Genomic DNA, 24,702 nt, shown 5'->3' with positions numbered 1-24,702 from the left:
TTCCCGTGAAGGACCCAGCGGAAGCCCTGCCGTCGCTGGCTGCGGTGCCGCGCTTCCACTCTCCTGTTCTTAGTGGGGGTGTGCTCCTCCGCTCTCTTCACGCCAACGTCCTTCTGTAATGGGGTTGCCGGCTGGCTTGCATTCAACCACCTCGCCTGCCTGACGATCCCCTCTAATTCAGCCCAGTGCCGCTTGCACGGTCTTGGTACCCAATGCCCTCACAGCGCAGAGCCCTAGCAGGGTCCTATTGGCCAGGAACAGTGCCGCCCAGAATTCTTGTTTATAAGGCACCTAAAAGTGCTTTATAACCAACCCTTCCACTCATCTGTGCAAAACTCAATTTGCAGTCTCGAAACAGAAACAAGAGCAGGTCCAAAGTAACAAAGGGATTCCGGTTTAAGTTTCATTTTTGTTGTTTTAATTTGTTGGGGGACCCGGGGGGGGGGGGGCGGGGGGCGGGGAGGAAGGGAGGGGTCTCAGCTGCAGCATCCTGCAGTGGAGGAACAATTGCAATCACCGCTTAAAAAATTAACCACGGTAGCCATGCCATTTGGTGAGCCAGGATCCCGGTTTGATCGCCACAGTAGTGCACAAATTTGACGAGAGGAAAACATATTATCCAACACATAAAACCCACCGAACTTTACAGATAAAATTGAAAAGAGAGGGCGGGGCGGGGGGCGATGCTACACAGACTAGCTGCTGCGGCACGTTCAGCAAGGAAGGATCTATGTACAGGGTTTGCGGCCGGAAACGTTGCGGGATGCTTCTTCCACTTCAGAACCAATCGGCACAGCCGCAAAGCGCAAGACAGGCCCTTTTTAAAAAAAAGTCGGACGCCACGGGAGGCAACCTGCAATGGGCGGACAAGAGAGTTCGCTACGGGCCCCTCCGCAGGGAAACTTCCTTGCCCCACAAGAGACAGAAAGGGAAGGAAAACATCCTTAAAAAGACCACCCCCCTCCACCCCTTCACATATTCCTAAAGTGCTCCGATTCTTTTTCCGTACCAATATATAGACAAGACGCACGTATAAAAACACTGATAAGCATGGCACAAGTGGTTTGTCGGGACACAGAGCCCGCCAGTATTGCGAAGACAACGGAGGAGGAGAACGGCGAGGGGGAAACGGGGGTGTGGCAGCGCCGACGGAGGGTATGAAGATGCAAACTCCTGCTCCTTCCTCGCTGCCCACTGTGACGCCCTCCAGGTGGGTTGGCTTGCAGGTCTTCTCCTTCCCAGGTTTAAGGCTAAGCCAACCCGTCTGGAGGGCGTCAGGCTGCAAGAGGCTGGCTTAACTGCAACCTAGATTCCGCAAGGCGTCTCTGGGAAGATTCCTGTCCATCGACACAGAGGATCCGCTGCAGAGGCAACTTTTGCCGCTACCTCTCGGTGCCCGGACCCTCTTGGGCGTCCAAATGGCTGCAGCAGAAACGGTTACAAGCCAGAGCGAGGTGGCGGCAGGGGGGCTCGTCTTCTCCCCCCATGACCGACAGCAGCACTCGTGGTCGCCAGGACACAACGGCGGAATGTCCAGAGAGTGACCCTCGGGAAAGAAGGCAAGCCGGGCACTTGGCCTTGTCGTTTGGCGGGCCAAAACTTCATTCCAAAGCAACGCGCTGGAAAGGGGTTTTAACGACGCAGCAGCCGCTGGTGTTTCCTTAAAGAGAAGCGTCCTCTGATGAGAAGAGGATTGTGGGAAACCAGCCTCACTCACGCTCCCCCCACCCCCCACCCCCGTCTCGTGGTACGGCCTCTTCGGAAAGATCCCTTTAGCGTAGCAAAGCAGGAGACGACGACGACGACGACGACTCCCGACCCAGCAGACCCCGGGCAAGGGATGTAGCGAGCGGGAGGAAGATCCCTTGGAAATGGCGGAGGCGGGCGGGGGGGAGGCGGGCTCCCAATTTGGTTGAGACTGCAGACTCCCCCGAGAAGCCTGGCACGACCCCGAGCAGCAGGACTGTTGTGAGACACAGGCAACGGTGTGACGAGGGAACCAGCCCACTTCCCAGGACAAGTCTGCTAGTGGTTCGGTTTCACGGTTCTTCGTTCCCTCCCTTTGGGGAACATTTCAGCACCCGGGGGGCGCTCCGTGCCGTCGGGCCAGCCGCTGCCTTGGCAGGCGTCGGCCACTACGGGCGGCAGAGTCTTTGGCAGGAGCGAAAGTCCACGCCCCCCCCCCCCAAAAGGTGCCCTGGGGATCTCAAGCATCCTCGTGCGTCCCCTTCGCCACGTTCGAGGGCGAGAGAGGCACAGAGTGCTGCTAAGGCCTCCCCTCCACCCACGTCACAGAAGTGGCTTCAGAGCAAAGGCAAAGGCAGACAACGCCCAGCGCCTTATGGAGAACGCCCCCCCCCCGCCCCCAAACGCCCTCCTCCATTTCAAACAGCTCTCTGGGGGTAGTCTGTCCGGCTCCGGGCTCCGAACGAGCAACCGGGCCGAGGCGCAGAATCCGGACGCTCCTCGGAGCCTTCTTGGGTGCTGGTCAGAAGAAGATCACGTCCTCCTTGCTACCGTCATCCAGGGCAGGCGAAAGGGCGTGCACGCTATTGGGCTTGAAGAGGTTGGCGGAGGCAGGCGGAGGCGCGTCGGCGTGGCTGCTCTCGGCCGCGCCAGGCGGTTCTGCCAGGAGAGGAGGAGAGGAGAAGGTTGCGCTGGGGGAGCGGGGAAGGGGGGCACGTGGCCGGGTCAGCTGCCCTGGCTGAGCCTCGCCAGCCAACTTACCTAATGGGAAGGCGACGTTCTGGCTGTGCGGAAAGACGGGGCTGGCGGAGAGCCGGCTCCGGGGAAAAGGCTCCTCCTTGCCAGCCGGCTTGGTGGGCAGGAGATGCCGCATGTCGAGCGATGCTAGGAGCAGAGGGCAAATGCAGGCACGGGAGTCAGTTCAGGGGGAAGAAGAAGAAGAAGAAGAGAAGAACGCAGGAACGCAGGAGCGACGTCTTCCCGGATCTGGCTGCCGCCAGAGGTGTGGGACTCCACTCCTGGGAGTTCAGTCCCACACCTCCGCTGGGGGCCAGCTCCGGCAATGCTGCAGCCCCAGACATAGCGGCCGCAGCCACAGGGTCCTTTCCCAGGGCTCCCCGCCTCCCTGCGCTCACCCGTGCTGTCCGCCCGGTGGGAGGGGGCCCTGCCGGCTCTGCCCCCTTTCTCCTTGCTGCCCTTGGTGAAGGCAGCCAGCTTCGTGGGGATCTGCTGCTGCACGGCCGCCGGCTTCTGCAGCTGGTTGGTGGCGCTCAGCAGGTGGATGGGCACCTCGCCCTTCAGCGCCAGCAGGGGGCGGCCCCCGTCCAGCGCCCCGCTGTCCCGCCGGGCCAGCTCCGCCCGCTCCAGGTAGTCCGCGCCGGAGATGCTGGCGCGCCCGCTGGCCTTGGGGGGCGTCGGAGTCGTCGTCCCCACTTCCAGCCCTTCGCCGTTGAAGCTCACGGAGTGGCTCAGGCCGTGCGCCTGGGGGGAGAGAGAGGAAGGTCTCAGCCCCCCACACCACGGAAATTCAAAGCCGAGGTCCGGGGTTGGGAAAACGCAGGGAATTTTCAGCCCCTTTATTTGGAATCACGAGGAGCGGCAGCTTTATTTTACCAGTGTTGGCTCTATGGGGCTGGATGGATCTCCATACAGGGCCTCCACGGCACCCGATCCTCAGCCCGGCGAAATCAGGGCCGTCTAGCTCGGCCTCGGTCGGGGTGCAGGGCCTCAGCCTGGGGGCCAAACCCAGCTCCCCACGTCCTTCCTCTGGCCCCACCGCCTTCCCTACGTTCCCACGCAACGCCCTCCGGTCTCAAGAAAGAGCAACACGCGCCTGGGCGCCCCGCCGCCGCCCCCTCCCCCTCCGGAGGGCCCCCCGGATTCAGCCGCCGCCCCTCTCGCCCGGCCCACCTCGGGGGAGAAGGGCCCCGGCCCGGCGGGCGGCTGCGTCTTGGCCCTGCGCAGCTGCTCCAGGCGCTCGCGCTCCTTCTCCACGGCCCGCTGGGCCTCGCGCAGCCGCTCCAGGTCGTGCTGGTAGGCCTGGCGCTGCTGCTCCAGCTCCTCCCGCTCCTGGGCCAGGCGCTCCCGCAGCCGCAGGGCCGCCGCCTCCCGCTCCCGCAGCCGGCCCTCGGCCGCCTCCCGCTCCTGCCGCTGGCGCTCCTGCTCCCGCTCCCAGCGCCGCTGCTCGCTCTGCAGCTGCCCCTGCAGCTTCTGCACGCCGGCCAGCTCCTCCCGCTGCTTCTCGAAGTTGCGCTGCCGCTCCTGCTCCAGCAGCAGGCTGCCCCGCGTCGACTGCAGCCGGAACTGCTTCTCCCGGTCCGCCAGCGTGCTCCGCTGCAGCTCCAGGTAGCTGTCCTGCTGGGCCATCACCGCCTGTGGGGGGACAGGGAGAGGAGGAGGAGGAGGAGGAGGAGGTCCCCCCCACCCGAAGGCGGCGCCGACGGACCCCTTGCAGCCTCCGGAACCGCTCCGCAGCCGCTTTCGGAGGGGCACGCAGGCCAAAAGCGGCGAGAACCGCTCTGGGATACGGGCCGCGGCCAACGCCGTGGCGCAAGCACGACGCGCAGCCTGATTTGCGTCGGCGGAACGGCCGCGTCGGAGGCTGCCCATATCCCTGCTTCTCGCCTGAAACGAAAGGCCCTCTAAATGCTCTTCGTGAGTCATGGAGATTGTAGCCGGACGCTCGCTTCCTGCCAGTAGCAAAGCTTTTGGAGGGGGCCTTTTGACCTTTCAGAAGGTCAAAAGGGGGAAGCTGAGCAAAAGCCGGGAAACCAGCAAAGGGTGGGGTGGGGTGGGGCTTCGGGAGAACTCCCGAGGGCCGGATCGGGACCCCAGGAGGTAGAGAGACTCCAGACTGGGGCGAAGGGCCCAGGGTTGCCGTTGCGCTGAAACGCCTGGCCCGGCCTCCCCCTTCGGCTGCACGGGGACGTCCCAAAAGCGTGTAGGTGAGTTGGACGTCTGCCCGGCGCGGAATTCCGGAGCCCGCAGACGAGGGCATCACGCTCCCCCCGCCCCCCAAACACGGCCCTGTTGCCGCCACCTCAGGGCTGCAGAAGAAGCCCTTGTACACGCGGACCCCCAGTCCCGACGGAACTGGGCCCGAGCCTAGACCCCTGCTCTCTGACTCGCCTCCAAAAGCACCCGGAAGTCCGTCCGTGCTTGTCTTGAGAGCCAAATGACCTCGGTGGGGCAAGCGGCTTACCTGGAGACTCAGCAGCAGTTGCGAGAGCGTCTGGATCCTCTGGAGGAGCTGAGGAAAGGCACAGAGGCGAGGGGGGGGGTCAGCTAAGAGCCCCCTTCGTGAACCCCATCAATCACACGGGCCTAGGAAGGAGCCTGGACCCTGGCTCCTTCCTAGGCCCGGATCCAGCAAGCCAGGAGGGCTTGAGTGAGTCCCAGGAGGGGATTTATCCCACCCACCCCGGAATGCCTGCCCACCCTTTCCCCGCTCCCTCTTTGGCTGGAGCAGAAGCCGCTCTGCAAGCGAAAGCCCCTTCCAAAGCCGCCCGTCAGGGAGCACTGGTGAAGGAGCAGCCGAGGAAGCAGGCCGCAGCCCCCATGGTGGGGCAGAGGCCTGTGGCTCCGGGAACTCCGGCCCACGCTTTTGACATGGTCAGGGAGAAACAAGAGGAGCCCGTACCTCTGACTCGGTTCCCAGCAGCGGCTGGAGGCTGCTGGACTGCTCCAGTCTTGGGGTGTCGCCCTACAGAGAAGACGGGGGGGGGGGGGGACGGACACATACCAGACCGTTAGAGTCACGCGTTCGATCCTAGAGGGCTGGCCTCCTTCCTCATCATTGCCACCCTCCTTCTCCTCCTCCTCCTCAGAGTAACGGTAGTAACAATTATAACAGCAACAACCACAATAACAGATTTCACCCTTCCTCCAAAGCAAGATGCACCCTTGAGCCCCGGTCACTACCCTCACAACAACCCTGTAAGGGGGTTGCGAGAGGCTGAGACAGAGAGAAAGGGCCCAGGGTCACCCAGCCAGCTTCACAGCTGAGGGGAGATTTGAACCCAACTCTCCCCACCACTCTAATCGCCCTTTGCACAATTTGGTTCCCAGCAAATTGGAGAGCCGAGCATCACAGCACCATTTTGTGGCCGGGAGGGGGAAGAAGAGCAGAGCGAGGGGGAGGAAAGGCTGAGGTGGATCTTATATGGAAGCACAGAACCTCAGCTTTCTTCTTTTAAAGAAACGGAAAAAAAAACAAGTCCCTAGTCCTGATGGGGGCTGAGAAAGGCTTGGGCACATTTGGTGGCGCCTCAGGAACAGCTGGGTTATGTAGGTGCACTCCCATTTGTGAGCCGCCCAAAGAGCTTTGGCTATCGGGTGGTATACAAACGTAATTAGCTAATTAATTCATATAGGTTAAAGAATTCGGATTGCTAAGGGGAGGAGAGGCAGCAAGACAGAGGCAGAAGTTCAACACTTTTTGGACAGAGTCAACACTGCCCTGGAAAGAAGCTTCCAAGAGCGGGACCCACTGCCATTCCCCCCACCCCCACCCCCACGCATGATGGCGAGCCATTACAGACACCCCCAGGACAGTGGACTCCACATACTGAGCGCGGCGGTGGCGGCCCGTCGTCCTTGGCAGGAGCAGGCTCCGTGAACGTCGCCTCCGCGTCGGTCGGGAGGCCTCGGTGATCCCGCGGCCACGGCTCCCCACTGCAAACCTTCTTCTTGAAGCTGCCGGCTGGAAAAGAGGAGGCAACCCTAACCCTTGGCACCCAGGCAAGGAAGCCGCCCTCCCCGTCCTGGGGCCCTGCAGGTGGGCAGCTGCCCTGCAGCTGATGTCCTTCCGAAAAGGCCGTCCGGGAGCCACAGCGCTTCAGATTCATGGCTCAGGGGACTACAGCCCGGCCAAATCACACACACAAATTTGCCCACCAGCCCACAAAGGAAGAGCGTTGGACAAATCGACTGGACAAACGGACAAATAAATAAGACGAATGAGTGCCGTGTCCTGGCAGAAAGGCGGTTGCGGGGTGGGTTTGCTTTACAGAAGCAAACCCACAACATCCTGTGCTTCCGGGGCCGCCCCTTCCCAGCTCAGACGGGGCCCCGCGGCTTACTTTTGGGCAGCCCGGCCGTGGCGCTGTCGTATCCCCCGAAGGTCTCCGCTCGCCTCAGCAGGCTGGGCCCAGAGGCGTCCTCGGTGCAAGAGCTGACGTTCCCCCCCAACTGGACAAAGAGCAGGTTCTGGAGACCCTCCACTGGAAGACAGGAGCCGGGTTCAGGAGCTGGGGCGCGAGGGGGAGGCAGAGAGAAAAGAGCGCGGCGCGAACGGATGGGCGGAACGGTCCCACTTCCTCCTCCTCCTCCTCCTCCTCTCCACAACGCCCACCGCCTTGCCTGCCCACCGCCGGCCGGCCGGCGCACCCACCTTCCATCACGGCTCTCTTGAGGATGGCCTCGCCCTGCAGGCTCTCCGGAGACTCCGCGCGGTAGAAGGCCCGGCTGCGGGAGCCAGGCGCCGGGTCCTCGAAGCCGTTCATCTCGGCCATCTCCAGGTAGATCTGCTGTTTCTCGCTGAGGCGCTCCAGGATTTCATCGTCTTTCAGGCTCAGGCGGTCTAGAATCGGAGGGCGGAGGGAACAACAGCTGAACCTCACGGGGCCAGCAAGGAGTTCCTGACCGGCTTCCAGAGGAGGAAGGCAAAAGCCAGCCCAACGCCCTGCAGCTTCCCTTCTCCCTGGGACGAGGAAGCCCCGCATGCCCTACGGAGCCCTGGTGCCCAGGCAAGCTCGGGCCTCGAGGACGGAGCGCCAGACTCCACTCTCCAAGGCAGGAGCCTTCACCTTGGAATTCCTTCAGCTTCACCGCCCTCGCTTCGGCCCGCCTTCTTTCTTCCTCTGCGTCGGGAAGGATCCCACCGTCTTCGTCAGGACAACTGCGGAGAAGCCGAAGACCCAGCGGTCAAGCGCTGGCCAAACTGGGCACCCCCCCATCCCCGCGGGAAACAGAGAGGCCTCTTCGCAGCCGCCCAGTTCCCCTCGCCCTCCCTCGAGGTGGGAAAAGCACCCAGGGGAAGCGAGCAGCGGCAGGATTGGAGGCCGCTCACCTCTCCACCGCCCTGCGGATCTGCGCCATCCAGAAATTCCTCTCCTCCTTGGAGTTGGTATAAATCTCGTACATCTCCGGCCCTTTCATGGAGACGCTGATCAAGAACATGGCCCGCTCCTCGTTGGCCACTTCCCGGACGATCAGCTTTTGCAAAGAGATCACCGGCGGCTTCGAGTCCTGCAAAGCAAAGGTCCGGAACGTCATCGCCGCCTCAATCCCCGGTCCATCCAGGGCAGCCCTGGGGCCTCGGGGGCACGGAGGGGCCTTCAGACAGCTTCGACGAGTGGTCCAGCGTCCCTATGGGGCCAGGGAGAACCTGGCTTCAGCCGCCGACACAATGGTAACCTCCAAGTTAGATTACTGCGGTTGCGCTCTGTGTGGGGCTGCCCTTGAAGACGGTTCGGAAGCTGCAGCTTGTGCGAAAGGCGGCGACCAGAAAGCCCGAACATCTAACACCGATTCTGGCCAGCCTGCACTGGTTGCCTGTAGCTTTCTGAGCCCAAGTCAAGATCGCAAAGGCCTACATAAGAATCCTAATACTCCATGTTTATGCAGCACTTCATGGAGCGTGTACAAAACATTTCATATTCTCTCTCTCTCTCTCTCTCTCTCTCTCACACACACACACACACACACACACACACCGTGTAAGGCAGTAGCAGAAAAACAAAGAGAGGCAAAACCTACCTGAAAAGAGTGAACAGCTACAGAAGAGTTATAACATGGGGGAAAAGATGTATGGATGAACCGGATGAGGAATCGGATGAGAAGGTCCCTGGCCAGGGGGGTGGAGAAACCCCTGCCCCCCAAAAAACACCTTTTCTCTCAGCCTAACCTCCCTCCCTGAGGTTGTTGAGGGAATCCATAAAACATAAAAGATCCCAGAACACGATCAATCAATCAATAAGTAATGCCCATCTTTCATGAAATTGCTTTGATTCAAATCCATTTCAAAAGTCTGTTCGTAATAGGTTAAATTGCCGTTAAGAGACGTTTAGGGAAGAATCCTACAGATGTTCAGAAAGAAAAAAGTCCTCCAACTCCCAGCATTCCTGCCTAAACATGCATAGGATTGTAGGACTTTTTCTCTGCCTAAACATGCATAGGATTGTAGGGCTTTTTCTCTGTCTAAACATGCATAGGATTGTAGGACTTTTTCTCTGCCTAAACATGCATAGGATTGTAGGACTTCTTTCTGTCTAAACATGCATGGGATTGTAGGGCTTCTTTCTGTCTAAACATGCATGGGATTGTAGGACTTTTTCACTGTCTAAACATGCATAGGATTGTAGGACTTTTTCACTGTCTAAACATGCATAGGATTGTAAGACTTTTTCTCGGCCTAAACATGCATAGGGTTGTAGGGCTTCTTTCTGCCTAAACATGCATGGGATTGTAGGGCTTTTTCTCTGCCTGAACTTGCATAGGATTGTAGGGCTTTTTCTCTGCCTGAACATGCATAGGATTGCACCCCTAGAGATTGAGGGAGCTGCAAATTATTTTCCTAAGAAGCTGCTCTACTTCGAACCTTCCCAACCTGGTTCACCTCCCATTCATTAAAGAAAGCCCTACTGTGGGCTCCCCTGGTCACAAACAGCGTGCAGTTTTGCTGATCGGAGCTCAAACGGTTTGCAACCTTTTCAAGGGGGGGGTATTAAGGGGCACGTCCAAAATGAGTGAGAGAAATCTGGGAAAGTGGAAGCCCGACCGCAGGAAAGGGGCCGCCGCATTATGCCTCCGCCCCCATTCCACAGGTGGAAGGACTGAGGCCCAAAGAGGAAGGGGTCAAGGTCTGGCTGCTGGAGTGGGGCAGCTCCGCCACGCCATGACCCAGGCGCTTGGCAACGCCAGGGAGCTCTGAGCCGCCCACAACGCCCTGCCTGTCCCCCCACCCCGTCCCCCGTGAGTAGAGCCCGACACGTACCATGGAGGCAAACATGTACTTCTGGTCTTTCTCTTGCAGCAGCAGAAGCACATCCGTCAGCAAGACAGCCAGGACATCTGCCAAGGTGAACAGAAGGGAAAAGGACCGGGGAAGGGGGGAGAGAGGCATTGAGAGAGAGAGACAGAGAAAGAAAGTAAAATAAAATAAACACACAGTCAAACGGAACTCCAGGGAGACTCTCTTTTGCTGCAGGCCGCCGGGTCTGGTGCGCCCCACTCCACAAACTCACCTCAAGCGGAGTGCCACTTCCCAGGGTCTCTCACTGCCCAGTTTTTTCCTTTGGGGTTAGCAGAGGGGGGGATTTTGTGCCCCTTACACACACACATACGAGCAGCCGTCCATTCTGGGGGCAGGGCTGTACGCTGCACCCGTGATGGGCAGCTCCCAGTACGGCCCAGCGAGGCACCACCCACTGCGCAAGAGGTTCAGGGAAACTCCCCAGATCTGAAGGAGGGGGCTGCTGCCCCCATGTCCCGCTTGGGGGTCCTTGGTCAACAGATGGATGGCCCCTGTGTGAAGAGAGCGCTGGACTGGACGGACCCTGGGTCTGAGCCGGCCTCGGGGCTCTTCTGAGGTTATTACAAAAACCCCAAAGGAAGGGGAGGAATCACAGCCACACAAAGGCTCGGCTGGCCTTGGGACTGGAGAGGTGCGGGGTGGGGCAGGGTTGAAATGGAGCCTGTAAAGGCAGACTGCCTGGCTGGAACCCTGAGCAGGAATCCGTTGCTCCTGGATCAGGCATTTTATTCACAGAATCCGAGGATGGCAGAGTTGGAAGGGGCCTCTAAGGCCATCAAGTCCAGGAATGCAGGAATCCACCTTCAAGCATCCCTGGCAGAGGGCTGCCCAGCTGCCTCTTGAAGGCCTCTAGCGTGGGAGAGCCCACAACCTCCCTCGGCCACGCGTTCCATTCTTTTAACGGTTTTGCTACAAGCCTCACTTTTTCTTATGACTTTCCAATCATGATACAATGCAACAATCTAAAATAAACCCCAGACAGCTGTCCGTTTCTGTTCTCCCCCCCCACACACACACTGCAGACGAAGCAGACGGGCCTTTTATCCAGTGCCACGCTTTGGACGCTTAAATGCGTTTCATTGCTCCTTCGCCAACCGCTGCCAGCAGATTAACGGGGCGCACCAAAGGACACCTCCCCTTCTGTTCAGGGGGGGGGGGAGACCTCTGACCTCACGTAAACACAGCTGCTGGACACAGCACACACACACGGACACACCCAGGCAAGAGGGGGAGAGAAAAGCAGAGTCACTCAGGAGCCACCGCAAAGTCGGCCCTGAAGGAGTTCAGCGTCGGCTAGGTTTAATTTGCTGAGGGAAGGCAGGGGTGGGGGTGGAGGAGACACCTGGGGCGTGAGGGTGAGTCGACTCGCTTCTCAGAAGTGCGAAGACGGGGCGCAGGGGCCTCCGTCCAGCCCCCAGAGGACTCGGGAGCTCAGCCTGAACACCACCCCTGTCTCCGGACTGGGCGGGCTCTCCCAGGGCAGGGAGGGAGAGAGCCCAGAGCAGGGAGGGAGTGGGGGCCGGGGGGGGCGCTCGCTCACCTTTCAGGCGGCCGGAGGCGGCTTTCCAAGACAGCACCGCGTCCAGGAGGAAGCGCCGCTGGAGCACGTCCTCCTTCCGGAAGACCAGGCCGTTCCTGAACTTGCCCGAGGACTTCAGCTCCATCTTGCTGACAATCTCCCGCAGGCGCTGCCCTTTCTCCGTCTCGTTCACCTGGGCGTCCACCGCCGTGATGGCCTCCTTGATCAGCCCCAGCGCCTGCGTCAGGTCGGCGTATTCTTTGGTGCCGGCTGCAACGGGGAGAGGCCGAGGAGCGGCGTTAGGCGAGGAGGAGGAGGAGGAGGAGGAGAAGCGGCCCGCGAGGTTGGGGGAAGCGGATCTCAAAACGACAGGCGGAAAGTCCAACGGAAGGAGAAAGGCCCCCGGAAGGACTCAAGGGAAAGTGGGGGAGGCTGAGAGATCTCAGAGCTGTGGCCACACCACGGGAAAGGCCCTGCCTCCCAGCACGTGTCTCGAGATGGCGCAGAGACCGCTGTAAACGCTCCGGCAGGTTTGGATGCAGGAGGAAAAACAGCTCTTCCAGGCGCCGCAAGAGACCCCTGACTGTTGTCGCCGCCCGTTTCCCTAACGGGACAAACGCTCTTCCCAAGCTCTGGAAGGGAGAAAGGAGCGAGGCCAGGATCTGGCCCGGCTGCCCTGCTTGAGGAAAGGGGGTGCCGAGACGGGAGCCCTTCTCTACTGAGGGGCAGAAGAAAGGGAGGCAAAGCCGGGGGGGGGGGGAGTGTCCCCGCCTCGAGGGGCAAAGCGTCCCACCTTCCGTGTTCTGAATGACACGCTCCACCAGCACAGGGTATTTCATGATGCGCTGCGTCACCAGGAGGGTGCATTCCTGGACGTTCAGCCTCCGCACGATGGAAGAATGGCCGAGTTTCTAGGGAGCACAGGGAGAGGGATCTGTTAGCATTTATATTCCGCTTCAACGGCTAAAAACCCGTCAATCATTTAAAACAGGACAGCCTGGCAACAACATTTGCAAGGAAAACATTAGGGAAACGACGCAATGTAAAAGGCTACATTGGAAAGAGGGTCCTTTTCATCCTTTCTAAAGGCCACGCGGGTCTCTCTGCGGATCAAGGCGCCCTCAAAAGGAGAGCCCTGATGCTGGATCAGACGAGGGATCCGCCAAATCCAGCACTCTGTTCTGTTCACACAGCAGCCGGCCAGCTGTCAACCAGGGAGCCACCAGCAGGACATGGTGCAGCACCACCCTCCCGCCCATGTTCCCCAGAAACTGGTGCACACAGGCTGACTGCCCCAGATACTGGAGGGAGCAGAGCCATCAGGGCTCGTAGCCATGGATCGCCTCCTCCTCCTCCTCCTCCTCCTCCTCCAGGGATTTATCCAACCCCCTTTTACAGCCCTCCAAATCAAGCTCAACGTCCGCTTACCAACCACGGCCAACCAGGGGAAGCCCACAAGGCCAAATCCCAGGGGATTCGCACCTAAGGAAACCCCCGAAAGGGAGGGCGCTGCGTCAGAGGCACGAAGCAGGGCTTCCACCGGCCAGCGGACTTGCAACCCAACACCCAACCCGGGCTCAAGTGACAGGAAGCCAGATTCCGGCTGGATATCAGGAAGAACTTCCTGACTGTTAGAGCAGTACGACAATGGAACCTTTGACCTAGGGAGGTTGTGGGCTCTCCCACACTCGAGGCCTTCAAGAGGCAGGTGGACAACCATCTGTCAGGGATGCTTTAGGGTGGATTCCTGCCTTGAGCAGGGGGTTGGACTAGATGGCCTCGTAGGACCCCTTCCAACTCTGCTATTCTATGATTCTATGATCCAGGTTGCAGGAAGCGGCTCTGAAGCGTGAAAGCTCCTCCGGCATCGACTCCGCAAGTGCTGCACGGCTCTCGGTGCCCCCTCTCTGCACGAGGGCCCGACGGGGCACACAGGCCGGCTGCTTCCCCCGCTCTGCCGTCTCTTCCTTGCCTTTACCTTGATCAAGTTCTGAAACTTCTTGCTCTGCTGCAGCAGCTCCTTGTAGTACCCGACCGCCTCGCTGTGGCTGCTGCAGAAGACGCCGTATTTCTCCTTCAGCCGCTCTCCCGTCTCGCCGGAAAACTAAACCCGGGGAAACGGGGGGAAAGGAAGCGAGACTGAGACGTGGGAGTAGCGCTGCCAGGCCAGCCCGGAAGCAGGTTTTGGGGCAGGCCTTGTAGGCAAAGCCGCCCTTCGGAGCAAGCCCCGGCCCGAAACACGAGGGAGGGAAACCAGAGGAAAAGGGGATGCTGAGCTCCAGGCTGGAAGCAGAATCCCTCACGCCTTGCTGAGTGAACCCTCCTTCTACACCTCGCTGAACCAAGGGGGCTCCCCAAATAGATTCTGTTGTTTTTAACTAGTCCAGTTACGGTATCCAGAGATTTTGCTGAAAACAGGTTAATCCGCCATTTTAAAGACTTCGCTTTTGAAACACCTGTTGCCTATCGTGCTTTTGGGAACTCAGGAATTGATGGGTGGAGAACTTTTAACATCGCTTTGAGGGCAGTTTAGGCATGCTTTAAAAGTTTTTGCTCAGCTAATTCATAGCCTATTTTGGAAATAGGTGAAATTGTATATTGAAGGTTTAGGTGGATATTTTATATATCAAACAAAGCCCTATGAGGCGAGACTGAAAGAACTGGGCAGGTTTAGCCTGGGGAAGAGAAGATTGAGGGGAGACATGAGAGCACTCTTCAAGGACTGAAAGGCTGTCCCACAGAGGAGGGCCAGGATCTCTCTTCGATCCTCCCAGAGTGCAGGACACGGAATAACGGGGCTCAAGTGACAGGAAGCCCAAATCTGGCTGGACATCAGGAAAAACGTCTTGACTGTTAGAGCGGCACGTCAAAACATCAGGAAAAATGTCCTGTTAGAGCAGTACGACAATGGAACCAGTGTCCTAGGGAGGTTGTGGGCTCTGCCACACTGGAGGCCTTCAAGAGGCAGCTGGACAACCATCTGTCAGGGATGCTTTAGGGTGGATTCCTGCATTGAGCAGGGGATTAGACTTGATGGCCTTAGAGGCCCCTTCCAACTCTACTATTCCGTGATTCTATGGGTTTTATATTCTCTAGTTCCCTGGTGTCGAAACGCGTCGGGAACACAACTGGCGCCGCTGCCTCTGCCCTCGCTGCCCCCAAGGCCCAGATCTGGCCCTGCCCCACACGCACCTGCTGCACCAGGAGGTCACCGATGTTGTGGATGACGTAGTTCTGCTCGCTCCCTCCTTCCAAGGCCTCCTTCCGCCGCTCCTTCAGCTGGAAGAGGAAGGCCTCGTGCAGCTCCAGCAGCTCGTCCACGCACGGGAAGAGGCGCTGGATGACGGCGTGGCCAAGCTGCAGCTCCTCCCGCATGGCTCGCGAGTAGACCTTCAGCATGATCTTCAGCGTCCGGACGTGGTGCATCTCCGTCCGCATCAGCTCTGCGATCGGGGCGAGGAGAAGGAGCAATGCTGGACGTCAGGCCTCTCTCCCTGCCCACCCCAGTCACCTGCCCCCGGCCTCACGAGCAGCCTCGCCGCGATTTCCCAACTCAGCGCCCCTGGACAGAGGCGCACTCAGGCGGCCGGAGCGATCCCCGAGAGCCCGACGGCGGGGCCTGGCAGAGAGGAGTCCGACCTGGTCCTTACCATAGATGACGTCTTGCCTCTTGATGACTTCTCTCTGCTGCTGCTTCACGTAAGATTGCTCCACCGCCAGGCTCCAGGACTGGGCTGCAAACTCCCGAGCGTCCGCCTCCAGCTCGTTCTGCAAGGAGGCAAACTGGGTATCTGGCGATGAGAGGATGAGGAGAAGGGCCAGCATGAGTTTGTTCATTCACACACGCACACACGCGCGAGATCTGCTTTGAGCAGCGTTCTCTAACTGGGTGCCCTCCGGAGGTGTTGGACTACAACACCCACCATCCCCAGCCCAACACACCTGGCAGGTCAGGGCCTTCCCAAAAGCCCCTTTACCTTCCACAAAGACAGATTCGGTGGTGGCGGTGGTGGTGGAGGCCAGAGAGCTGACATCCTCGGGGGCCGGTTTGGCTTTGAAGACCCCATCGCCTTCGTCCATCTCTCCTCCCCCCGCGGGTCTAAATGGACCAAAGGGAAACAGCGGAACCAGGTCAGCGCCAGACGCGGCCCCTCTACACGGCGCGTCGGAAGTGCTGGCACCCGCTCGGGGAAGAGGGCGGGAGGTCAGCCGGAACGCGGCTGCGGCACAAGAGTGAGTGAGTGAGAGAGAGAGAGAGACGGGGCGGCATCCGGGAAGGGGCTGAGAAAGCCAAGCGGCACGGCACGGGGCTGCGGTTCGGACGCTGTCACGGCCCCAAGGGAGAGGCAGGAACAGGGCAGCAAAAGCCCAGGTCGTCCCCCCCCCCCCCCACGGCCAGCCCCCTTCCTTCCAAAGGAAAGCAGCTGAAGCTCCCCAGAGTTTGAGGGAGCTAAAACCGGGATTCCTCAACCAGCAGGCAGGATCCCCTCGGGAGGAGCGATCCACACACAAGACTCTCCCAGGAGGCACGAGGTCTGTCTGTGCCCCAAAGGGACGCGACGGAGACCTCTTGGCATCACCCTCCTGAGCGACACGTCTCAGAGGGGAGGAAAGGAGCCACTGGTCCCCTGGGCAGGCTAACCTTGGCACACCCAGCTAGCCATTCACAGGGGCTGAACAGCGAGCAAAACAGGGCGCTGCCCTCGCCCAATGTGGCTACGCCTCCCCTCCCCTCCCCTCGCCGGATCGGTCCCAAGTCCATCCCCTCAGAAGAGCAACGAGGCTGGATCGCACTGAGGGCCCATCGAGTCCAGCGCTCTGTCCACACAGGGGCCAAGCAGCGGTCGACCAGGGACCCACAAAGCAGGACATGGTGCAACAGCACCCTCCCGCCCATCTTCCCCAGCAACTGGGGCACACAGGCTGACTGCCTTGAATACTGGAGGTGGCACAGAGCCATCATAGCCTTCTCCTCCTCCAGGAATTTATCCAGCCCCCTTTTCAAGCCCTCCAAGTCAGTGGCCATCACCACATCTTGTGGCAGTGAATCCAATAGTTTAAGTAAGAACATCAGAAGCCCCCTGCGGCTGGATGAGACCGAGGGTTCGTCCAGTCCAGCGCTGCTCCCAAACAGCCGTCAACCAGGGGGGAAAAAACCCCAAGCAGGGCACGGGGGCCGCAGCCCCCTCCCACCCACGTTCCCACTTCCACTGGGAGCCACGATTCACCTTTTCCCCAGACCATCAGCTTCAGCAGAACGTTGCACCCCCTTGCCTAAAGATGCAGAGGAAAGCAGCCCCCGCCCCACTTGCCTGTCCGCCCCCCCCCCGTACATAAACCTGGTGTGAGGGGGAGGGAGGGAGCCCCACTAGCCAGGCAGCTGCCTTCCCTGTCTCCGACGGACCTGCATTTTGTATGAGAATAGCAGACCCCGGAAGCCCACACCCCCTTCTCCGCAAACCATGGCATTAAAACCAGTGTTTTCCCGGGAACATGGCGAAGGCATCTCCTGGGGGGCGGGCGGGGGGGGAGACCCTGTTCCAGCTTGGACAAAACCTGGAGCCCGTCAGCAGAACCCCACGTTCCCTGCTCTGCAGAGGGACGCGGAAGGACAGGGACGGTCGCGAGGTGTTCTCTACACACACACACGCGTGTGTGTGTCCCTGCCGGATCCGGGCAGCCGGCGCCTACTCACCCGAGCTTCCCGAGGGCCCCAGCAGACGTGGCGGCGGCGCTCAGCTGCAACGGTGGGCTGCCCCTCTGCACGATCGTCATGCCGAGGCTGCGGGGCAGGCCGGGGGCGCCCCCATCTGGGCCCAGCAGGACGCTGCGGGGCGGCTCCCGGAGGGAGGCAGCTAGGGAAGCAAAGAGAGAGTTGGCGCTCAGGACCCGGGGGGCCAGGGGGGCCCCTCCGGCTCTCGGCCCCCGGCCCTCCGGCTGCGGCCGGAGGACGGACAGGATCTTGGAGGTCAGCAGCTCGTTCTCCAGGAAGACGCTCTCGTGCCACTTGCTGGGGAAGGAGCCGCAGAAGAGCAGCTCGGAGCGGGGGGCGGGGAGGGCTGAATCGGGGCCCTGGCCGGCCTGGGAGCTGCCACTCCCCATGCCTGCCCAGCGGCGGTGGCGGCAGCGGCGGCTGCCCATGGGCAGAGTGGCCCGGGCGCGCTTGCCGCTTGCCGCCTTTATACCGCCGGGCGAGGCTTCTAGAAATGTCTGGCGGCGGCGGGAACGCCGTCACTCCAGCCCGCCGCTCTGTATTGGCTGAAGCAGCAGCAGGTCTGGAGGGGAGGCAGCGGGTCCCCACCGAGACCATCTCCTGGAAACGGCAAAGCGCCTCGTTTAGCAGAACGAGACGGAGAGAGACTGAGGCTGACCGAGCAGAGCTGGCGACACGTAATTATTCACACCCTTCCACTCAAGGGAGGGGGGGGGAGAGAGAGAAGAGGGCACCTCGTGTCAAAGCAAGAAGGATCTGAGAGCAGGAGAGAGAGGGGGATTCGCTCAGGGCCACGCTCTCCCCCCTCCTTCCCCAAGGCGCGGGGCGCTACAGCGCAGGCATGGGCGCGGGGGCACTCGGGAGACACCGCCGAGACCCCTGGCGAAGGAGGCAAACGCTGCCCAGGTGAAGGGACTTGGGAAAAGCCCAGGGAAAATGAGCGTAATTAGGGCGACAACGCTTGCATTAAATGACTAAGAACGCTCCTGCCGCTGGGGTCAGGACGGTGGGAACTGCTGAGTAGCAAAGGGGGGGACCCCGGAGGCACTGGGCGCCAGACCACGGCTAGGCCCACCAGAAGTGGCCAAATACGGAGCCAGGCTCCCGCTTGGTCCATCTACCCTAGTGTTGTCTGCACTGACCGGCAGCTGCCACTCTCCAGGGCTTCAGGCGGGGTTCTGTCGTAGCCTTGCCTGGTGGGAATCGAACCCAAGACCCTCCAAGCCAGGGCTCTGCCCCAGAGCGACAGCCCTTCCTGGCCTGTGCAGGCTGGCCAGCGAGGGCTCGGCCCTCGAACTGCAGGCCTCTCCCTAAAAACAAAGGCAGCGTCCCGTCCTCATGGGCCTGCTTTTAAGCAGGAGCGTCGGAAGCCGCCTTCTGCCAACTCGGACCTGGGTCCATTCAGCCCAGCGTTGCCCACACTGACTGGCAGCTGCAGAGTTCCAGGATTTCAGGCAGGAATTCTTTCCCTGGAGATGCTGAGAGGGATCGAACCCGGGTCTTCCTACCTTCACAGCAGGGGCTGTGGGCGCAAGGCAAGAGGGATGCTGCCTGTCGCCTTGGGAAACGCCGCTTTCAATAAATACGTAAAAGGACCCTGCCGCCTGCCGAGAGAGAGAGAGGCCGGAGGCGGCAGGGCAGGGCGGCTTCCCCGGTTGGGCTTCCAGGAACGTTTGGCTGCAGGCAGGCAGGCAGGCAGGCAGGCAAGAGCCTGACCTGCCCAACCTCACCAGGGCCTGCGGCTTCCTCCCACGCTGGGCAACGGGACCCCCGCTCTGGCTGGAGAGGACTGAGCCACAACAGCTGGCGTGGGCTGCTTGTCCAGAAGAACAAGCCGCTCCCGTACGCAGCTGAGCGCGGATCCGCACAGGCCTCCAAGATCGGCAGGCGCTCCGTCGAGGACAGCAGGGACGCCCCGGGGCAAGTTCCGGCCTGCAAAGGCCAGGGGGTGGACGTCCCTCCTGCGCCCGGCGAAACCACGCACGGGAACGCCCACGAGCAGAGCTGCGCAGCCCCTTCCTGGACCGAAACGCTCCTGCTTCCCCCTCCGCTCTCTAAGAACACGCAAGGAGGCCGGCACGCGTTGGCTGGCAAAAAGGGCAAAACTCCTTCGACCAGGAGCGCCGGAAGAGCCGAGGGCCTCCCTACGCCAGCTCCGTGTTCCTGCAGCAGCTGGGGGGAAGCCCACAGCCAGGGCAAGAGCGCCGTTACAGCACCCTCCCGGCCGTGTTCCCCAGCGTACTGCCTCCGGTAGCGGAGGTAGCAGATCGCCCTCAGGACTAGTAGCCATCCACAGCCTCCTCCTCCTCCGGGCACCGTGACAGCAGCCCAAATGGCAGAGGGCAGGGCTGCATCGCCCACTTGCCTCTCCACAGCCGGCCTGGGGCTGTGAGGCCGGATCCAATTGCTCAGCTGGCTCTGGAAATGCAGGGAGGGGCAACGCCAGGCCTCCACCACTGCTGCCGCTCCTCCTGCGCATGAAATTTCTACGCTGCTCTGCGGCCACGGCCGGGACGCTGCTCCCAAGAGGCAGAGGCCTTGCCGGGCAATTCAAAGAGCCGTCCCCTACCGCCTCTTTCAGGGCAGACGTTGCAGCGAAGGAAGAAGAACGCTGGGATGGAAAAGGAGTCCGAAAACGGGGACGAACCATCCACAAACAGAAGACGAGGGCCAAGAAAAACCCGGGGTGGGGGTGCGGAAGAGCTGTTTTGCAGGAGCTCTTCCCAAAAGCAGAGACGGGTGTTTTTCCTTCTTCCTGCCTTCCCCCCAGCCCTCCCCCTCCCTCAGGCTGCCTGAAAACGGGCTGCTAAAAGCAGGGAAGGCCGCGTTCTGAGTTCAATTAGCACAGCCTGCACACCGCTGAGAGCTGCTATCGATCGCCGGCCGCCTCTCGCGGCAGACCAGGCCGCGCACCACAGAGAGGTTTCAACCGCCAAGCAGAGCAGGAGAGTTTTTGTTTTCCACCCCCCTCGCTTCTTTTTTTAGCCGCCCGACGCTCAAGGAGGCGAAGACAGGGCGCGGAGAAGCCATAAAAGGCCGGCCCGCCCATAACCCTCAGCCACCAATACATTGGGGTCCAGCCTCATTTTATCTACCCAACTCTGGCAACCGCAATCAACGCTTAAAAAACCCACTGCCCCATCGTGCCTAGAGACACCTCCAGCTGAGAGCCCTTCCGCTGGGCTCATCACCCGCCGAATTCTACAACCAAGGATTTGATGCCAGGAACTGCTTCTTTCCTCCTCCCTCCACAAGCCCCTTTCCTCTCGTGCCGATTCTTTCAGCGTGAATGCCTGTGGACAGGAACTGCCTAATTTTCTTATCTTTGCCTTGGGAGGTTTCTTGGCTCCAGGGCGGGATAAAAGCACCATAAATAGCGATCAATCACAAGCTGGTCTTGCAGATCAAGATTGTAGGCCTCTCGGGGCAGAGGCCAACTCACGGCTAACATTCTAGGGAGTGGCTCGGCCGCTGTGTGTCGCCAACAGGGCCATCTTAGGCCTGCTTACTTGGATGTAAGCCTCACCGCACTCTGTGGGAATGACGCCCTGGCAGGGACTGCCTAACACTGCCATTCAAGATGAGCCATTTCTACCGTTTAAAGGAAAAGGTGCTCCGCCCCACACGCCAAGGCTGTTTCATCCCCGGGCTGCCAGTCAAGCAGGAGAGGAAAGGGAGATTCCAAGAGATTCTCAGCAGGCGACCCAGAAAGAAAAGGTCCGAATAAGAGAAGGGGTAGACAGGCCAGGATCTCTTCTCAATCCTCCCAGAGTGCAGGACACGGAATAACGGGCTCAAGTGACAGGAAGCCAGATTCAGGCTGGACATCAGGAAAAACGTCCTGACTGTTAGAGCAGTACGACAAAACATCAGGAAAAACACCCTAAACTGTTAGAGCGGTACAACAATGGAACCCATGACTTAGGGAGGTGGTGGGCTCTCCCATGCGAGAGGCCTTCAGGATGCAGCTGGACAGCTGTCTGTCAGGGATGCTTGAAGGTGGATTCCTGCGTTAAGCAGGGGGTTGGACTCGATGGCCTTAGAGGTCCCTTCTAGCTCTACTATTCTAGGCTTCTAGGATCACTAATTCAACCCCGTGCTCAACGCAAGACCTACAACGCAGGACCTTGCAACAGGAAGAGCCGGTGTTTGAGAAGCCAGAACCCTCTTCGGAAAGCCAGAGCGGGCTGCGTTGTGTGAGGATCAGGGCCCTTCTTGACAACGCGGACTCAAGACCCGAGGGCCCCCCCCAAACTTGTTCCAGCTTCTCCCGTAGGGTGGGGCGGGGTTTATGTTTTCGTTTCTCTTCGCCGCCTCCTTAACGAGCTGTGTCCGCGGGCACGGTTCAACCCGAGCGGACAATCCGGATATACATTTTTCCATTTCGCGGCTGCAGCCTCAGCAATCGATGAAAAAGCCAGCGTATTGATTCCCCCTGCGCTGTGCTTTCTATCCCTCTTCACCCCCTCCTCTTTCCTTTCTCCCCCCACCCCCCAAGGTTGCACAGCAAGAAGGCGGCAAAGCAGGATAAAAATATTAAGGTGCACGCAGGGACAGGAGGCCGTTTCAAGAGCTTTCTAGACCATTCCCTAAGGAAGAAGAAAAGAGAGCGTCTCTTCTAGCCGTAATGCCGCCCTCTTTCTGTCTTAAATGCAAAGGTGCCCCTCAAAGCGTTTGGCCATCACAGAAACGGATCTTTCGGACTCACCTGGACCGAAGCTCTGGAGTGAACTAAGGGGGTAGCCGGGAGGCCGGAGGAGCTGTGAATCCTTTTGCTGCAAAAGAAAAGAAACACACACGGTTTGGAGTGGAGCGAGGGCCCAAAACCAAGCCCTGGCGCGCCCGGCCCGGACTCCTCCAGCTCCCTGATACATCCAGGCCTTTACGTCAAGCTCACTCACCCTCCTAACCGACGAGAAAACGTGGGCCCTCAAACATCCACCGAGGGTCCGGAGCCCATGACCTCAGCTGCTCCAAGGAGCCCCCATTCCCCGACCCACAGATCCGTTTGACAGTTTCCCAGCTTTTGTGCTTCTCTCCCCGCTCAATTGCTTTTTCTGAAGGCGTAGCAGCTTTCAGCTAAAATATGCTGCTCTTTTTGGTACTGAGTAGTGCGCCTTTTTGCTTTGCTCATCCCCGGAACGTGGAACCCGAGAACGTCTCCAACCGTTTTCCTAGAAGCCTACAGACTGGCTCACTTCCTCGAGTCACCTGGGATTATTTGCCTGAGTTTAAACTGCACTGATGGTAGCGCCTGCTAACACACACGCTTTTAAAGACAGACGATGCGACTCCCAGGCAGGCGTCTTTGTCAAAGCCCACCCTGGATCAGGGCTTTTCTTTCGTTTTCAAGGAGGAGCCAGATGGAAGGAGCGTTTCGGCCTTACCTTGGCTCTGGTGCTGCTGCATTCAGGTAGGAGGTTCTTACAGTTCTTGTGGACATTTACTGCACAATCTGAGGAGGAAAAGGAGAAAAGAAAACGGGGCTCTTTCCGTTCGCGTGCGGCCAGCTGCTTTGGAAGGCCGCTAGAATGTCCGCTGATCACAAACAGAGACAGGGAAGACCCCAGGGACTTGGGGCACGTGCAAAGTTCAGCCGGCACGCAGGAAGAGGAGGAGGAATTGACGGAGGCACTGACGGAGCCGGCTGTCATGTGCTGCGCTGGCATGAGGACATGGAAGGAGGGGGAAGGTCGCCCGTTCCTTCAATTCTGACTGGGTTACGTTGACGTAGTTATTATGTTATTTTAAACGTGTTTCAATCCTGCTCCTCAGACCAAAAACAGGCCCCCGGAAAAGCTTGCCATCAGTCCATCAACAAGGCAGTCTCTGCCCCACGCAGGCATACAATTGAAAAAGAAGCTTACAGCATACAAGGAAGAAGCGGTGGGGAGGGAAGAGGAAAAATGGCCCCTCTTACCCTATCATCTCCAGGGCGGGGTGGGGGCAGTCCAACTGGAGCAGGTCCCTCACTTCTTTTCCAATTAGCCTGGGGTGGGTGGGTGGCGGACAGCAATCACAGACACACACACACACACACACCTGCCAATTTGAAAGGGAAGGACACACGCCCAGCTTCTCCCTGTGTGTTAAGTCTCAAACTTGCATCCAAAGACCTGGGTGAAACACATCCAGAGAATCCGTTCCGTCTCACTGCCGCCTCGCGTCACCCACCCCCAGCTGTAAGTCAAGGGCGATGCCACTGGCCTACCCGACAGGGCTGTTTTGAAAACCACAGAGGGAACGTATTACTGTAATATGTAACTGCTAAGAAGCCATCAAGGCGGCGTGCGGCCATTTAAAACCATACGAGCTGTAAAACAATAGAAACATGACCATGAGAAATATTAACAGAGGAACGTGGTTTAAAAGGCTCAGTCCACCTTCTCCAACTTGCTGCCCTCCAGAGGGGTTGGACTGCAACTCCCAGCATGGCATGGGAGAGGGGTTGCAGTCCAACCCCTCTGGAGGGCAGCAGGTTGAAGAAGGCGTTCCCAGATGTAAAAGATGGGCCTTCCCACCCTTTCAGAAAGCCAGAGCCGTTTGGGGGCGGCGCAAGAGAAAGCCCACTGCACGTACGGGCCTCTGTGGGTCACGCTGCCTTCAAAAGTGCTTCTCCTAACTACCTACCTTAATACATGGGCAGGTTCACAGCAAGCCACGGCTTGCCACGCCCGCAGCCGCTCAGGGGCTTCAGAGGTTAAATTGAGACGGAAAGCAATTGGCATTTCAACTTTTTAGGATGGGGGGAACCCGTCAAAAGCTGGAAAACTAATTGTGGGCCATCGGCAGCTGGGAGAAAAGGGGAACCTGGGATTAAATTCCTTCCAAGCTCTGCTTCGACTTAGACGGAGCCCACAAAACATGCTCTAGCCGCTTTGCACAGACGGACACACCCCAGAGGGGCGAGAAGGCGAAGCCGGTATCCAGCTCGCTAGCTGACTACGCTCCGCTTTATCCCGCCGGCCGAGCCTTGCCCGTTCTTGCTAGGGCAGCAGCGTGCGGACGTCAGATCCAGGGAGCCGCTGTTACCACGGCACAGCGAAGCAGCTTACATAATTCACACCGTGTGCGGCAGGGCTTTTCACACTCCGGCGAGCCGCACACGGTGTCCTCGCAGCGAACAGGCTGAACTGGACGAGGGAGGGGAAGACAACGAGGACGCGGCTCGGGCGCTCTTCCGCCCCCCCCGCAAGGAAGCGGCCCCCTCCTCGGCGCTGCAGCCACAGCGAGAAGAGTGCGAGGTGCTCGTCTGCCCCGTGGAAAAACAAACCCACCTACAGATGCAGCTGGGTGGTGAGCAGCCCTGGAAATAAACGCACGGACGCCTGGAGCAAGCCGCCTTGAGAAGTTGCAGCTCTAAAGCAGAATGAAATAAAACTCCTACTCGGGCAATTTGGAACCCAGGAGAAAAACACAAGCCCCCGTCCGTGACGCTTGCAGCCTGGTCGCCTGGAGGAGATCTCTGCT

The 24,702-nt window shown here is 59.6% G+C and overlaps 1 protein-coding gene across 2 annotated transcripts; it reads right to left on the bottom strand.

Annotated features, from left to right (window-relative positions):
- Positions 1-395: 395 nt before the first annotated feature.
- ARHGEF18 (Rho/Rac guanine nucleotide exchange factor 18) lies at positions 396-22,006 on the bottom strand. 2 transcript variants are annotated; one of them, XM_063147228.1, is made up of 19 exons: positions 21,941-22,006; positions 15,497-15,618; positions 15,170-15,310; positions 14,712-14,962; positions 13,498-13,623; positions 12,313-12,430; positions 11,541-11,789; positions 9,962-10,038; positions 8,036-8,214; positions 7,773-7,864; positions 7,358-7,546; positions 7,047-7,187; positions 6,534-6,667; positions 5,606-5,668; positions 5,168-5,215; positions 3,877-4,338; positions 3,102-3,447; positions 2,728-2,850; positions 396-2,625 (listed from the first exon to the last, which is right to left on the bottom strand). In XM_063147228.1, the coding sequence occupies exons 2-19, from the start codon at positions 15,597-15,599 to the stop codon at positions 2,489-2,491; spliced, it is 2,979 nt and encodes a 992-aa protein (XP_063003298.1). In that variant the 5' UTR covers positions 15,600-15,618; positions 21,941-22,006; the 3' UTR covers positions 396-2,488. The 2 variants fall into 2 exon arrangements, with proteins under 2 accessions (XP_063003298.1, XP_063003296.1); XM_063147226.1 differs by lacking the exon at positions 21,941-22,006 and adding an exon at positions 17,215-17,621.
- Between the last annotated feature and the right edge of the window lie 2,696 nt (positions 22,007-24,702).

This window comes from Elgaria multicarinata, chromosome 23, assembly GCF_023053635.1.
Source record: "Elgaria multicarinata webbii isolate HBS135686 ecotype San Diego chromosome 23, rElgMul1.1.pri, whole genome shotgun sequence".
NCBI classification, from domain to species: Eukaryota; Metazoa; Chordata; class Lepidosauria; order Squamata; family Anguidae; genus Elgaria; species Elgaria multicarinata.
Note: the sequence above shows the minus strand (reverse complement) of the source record. Positions and strands in the feature narration are given on the sequence as shown.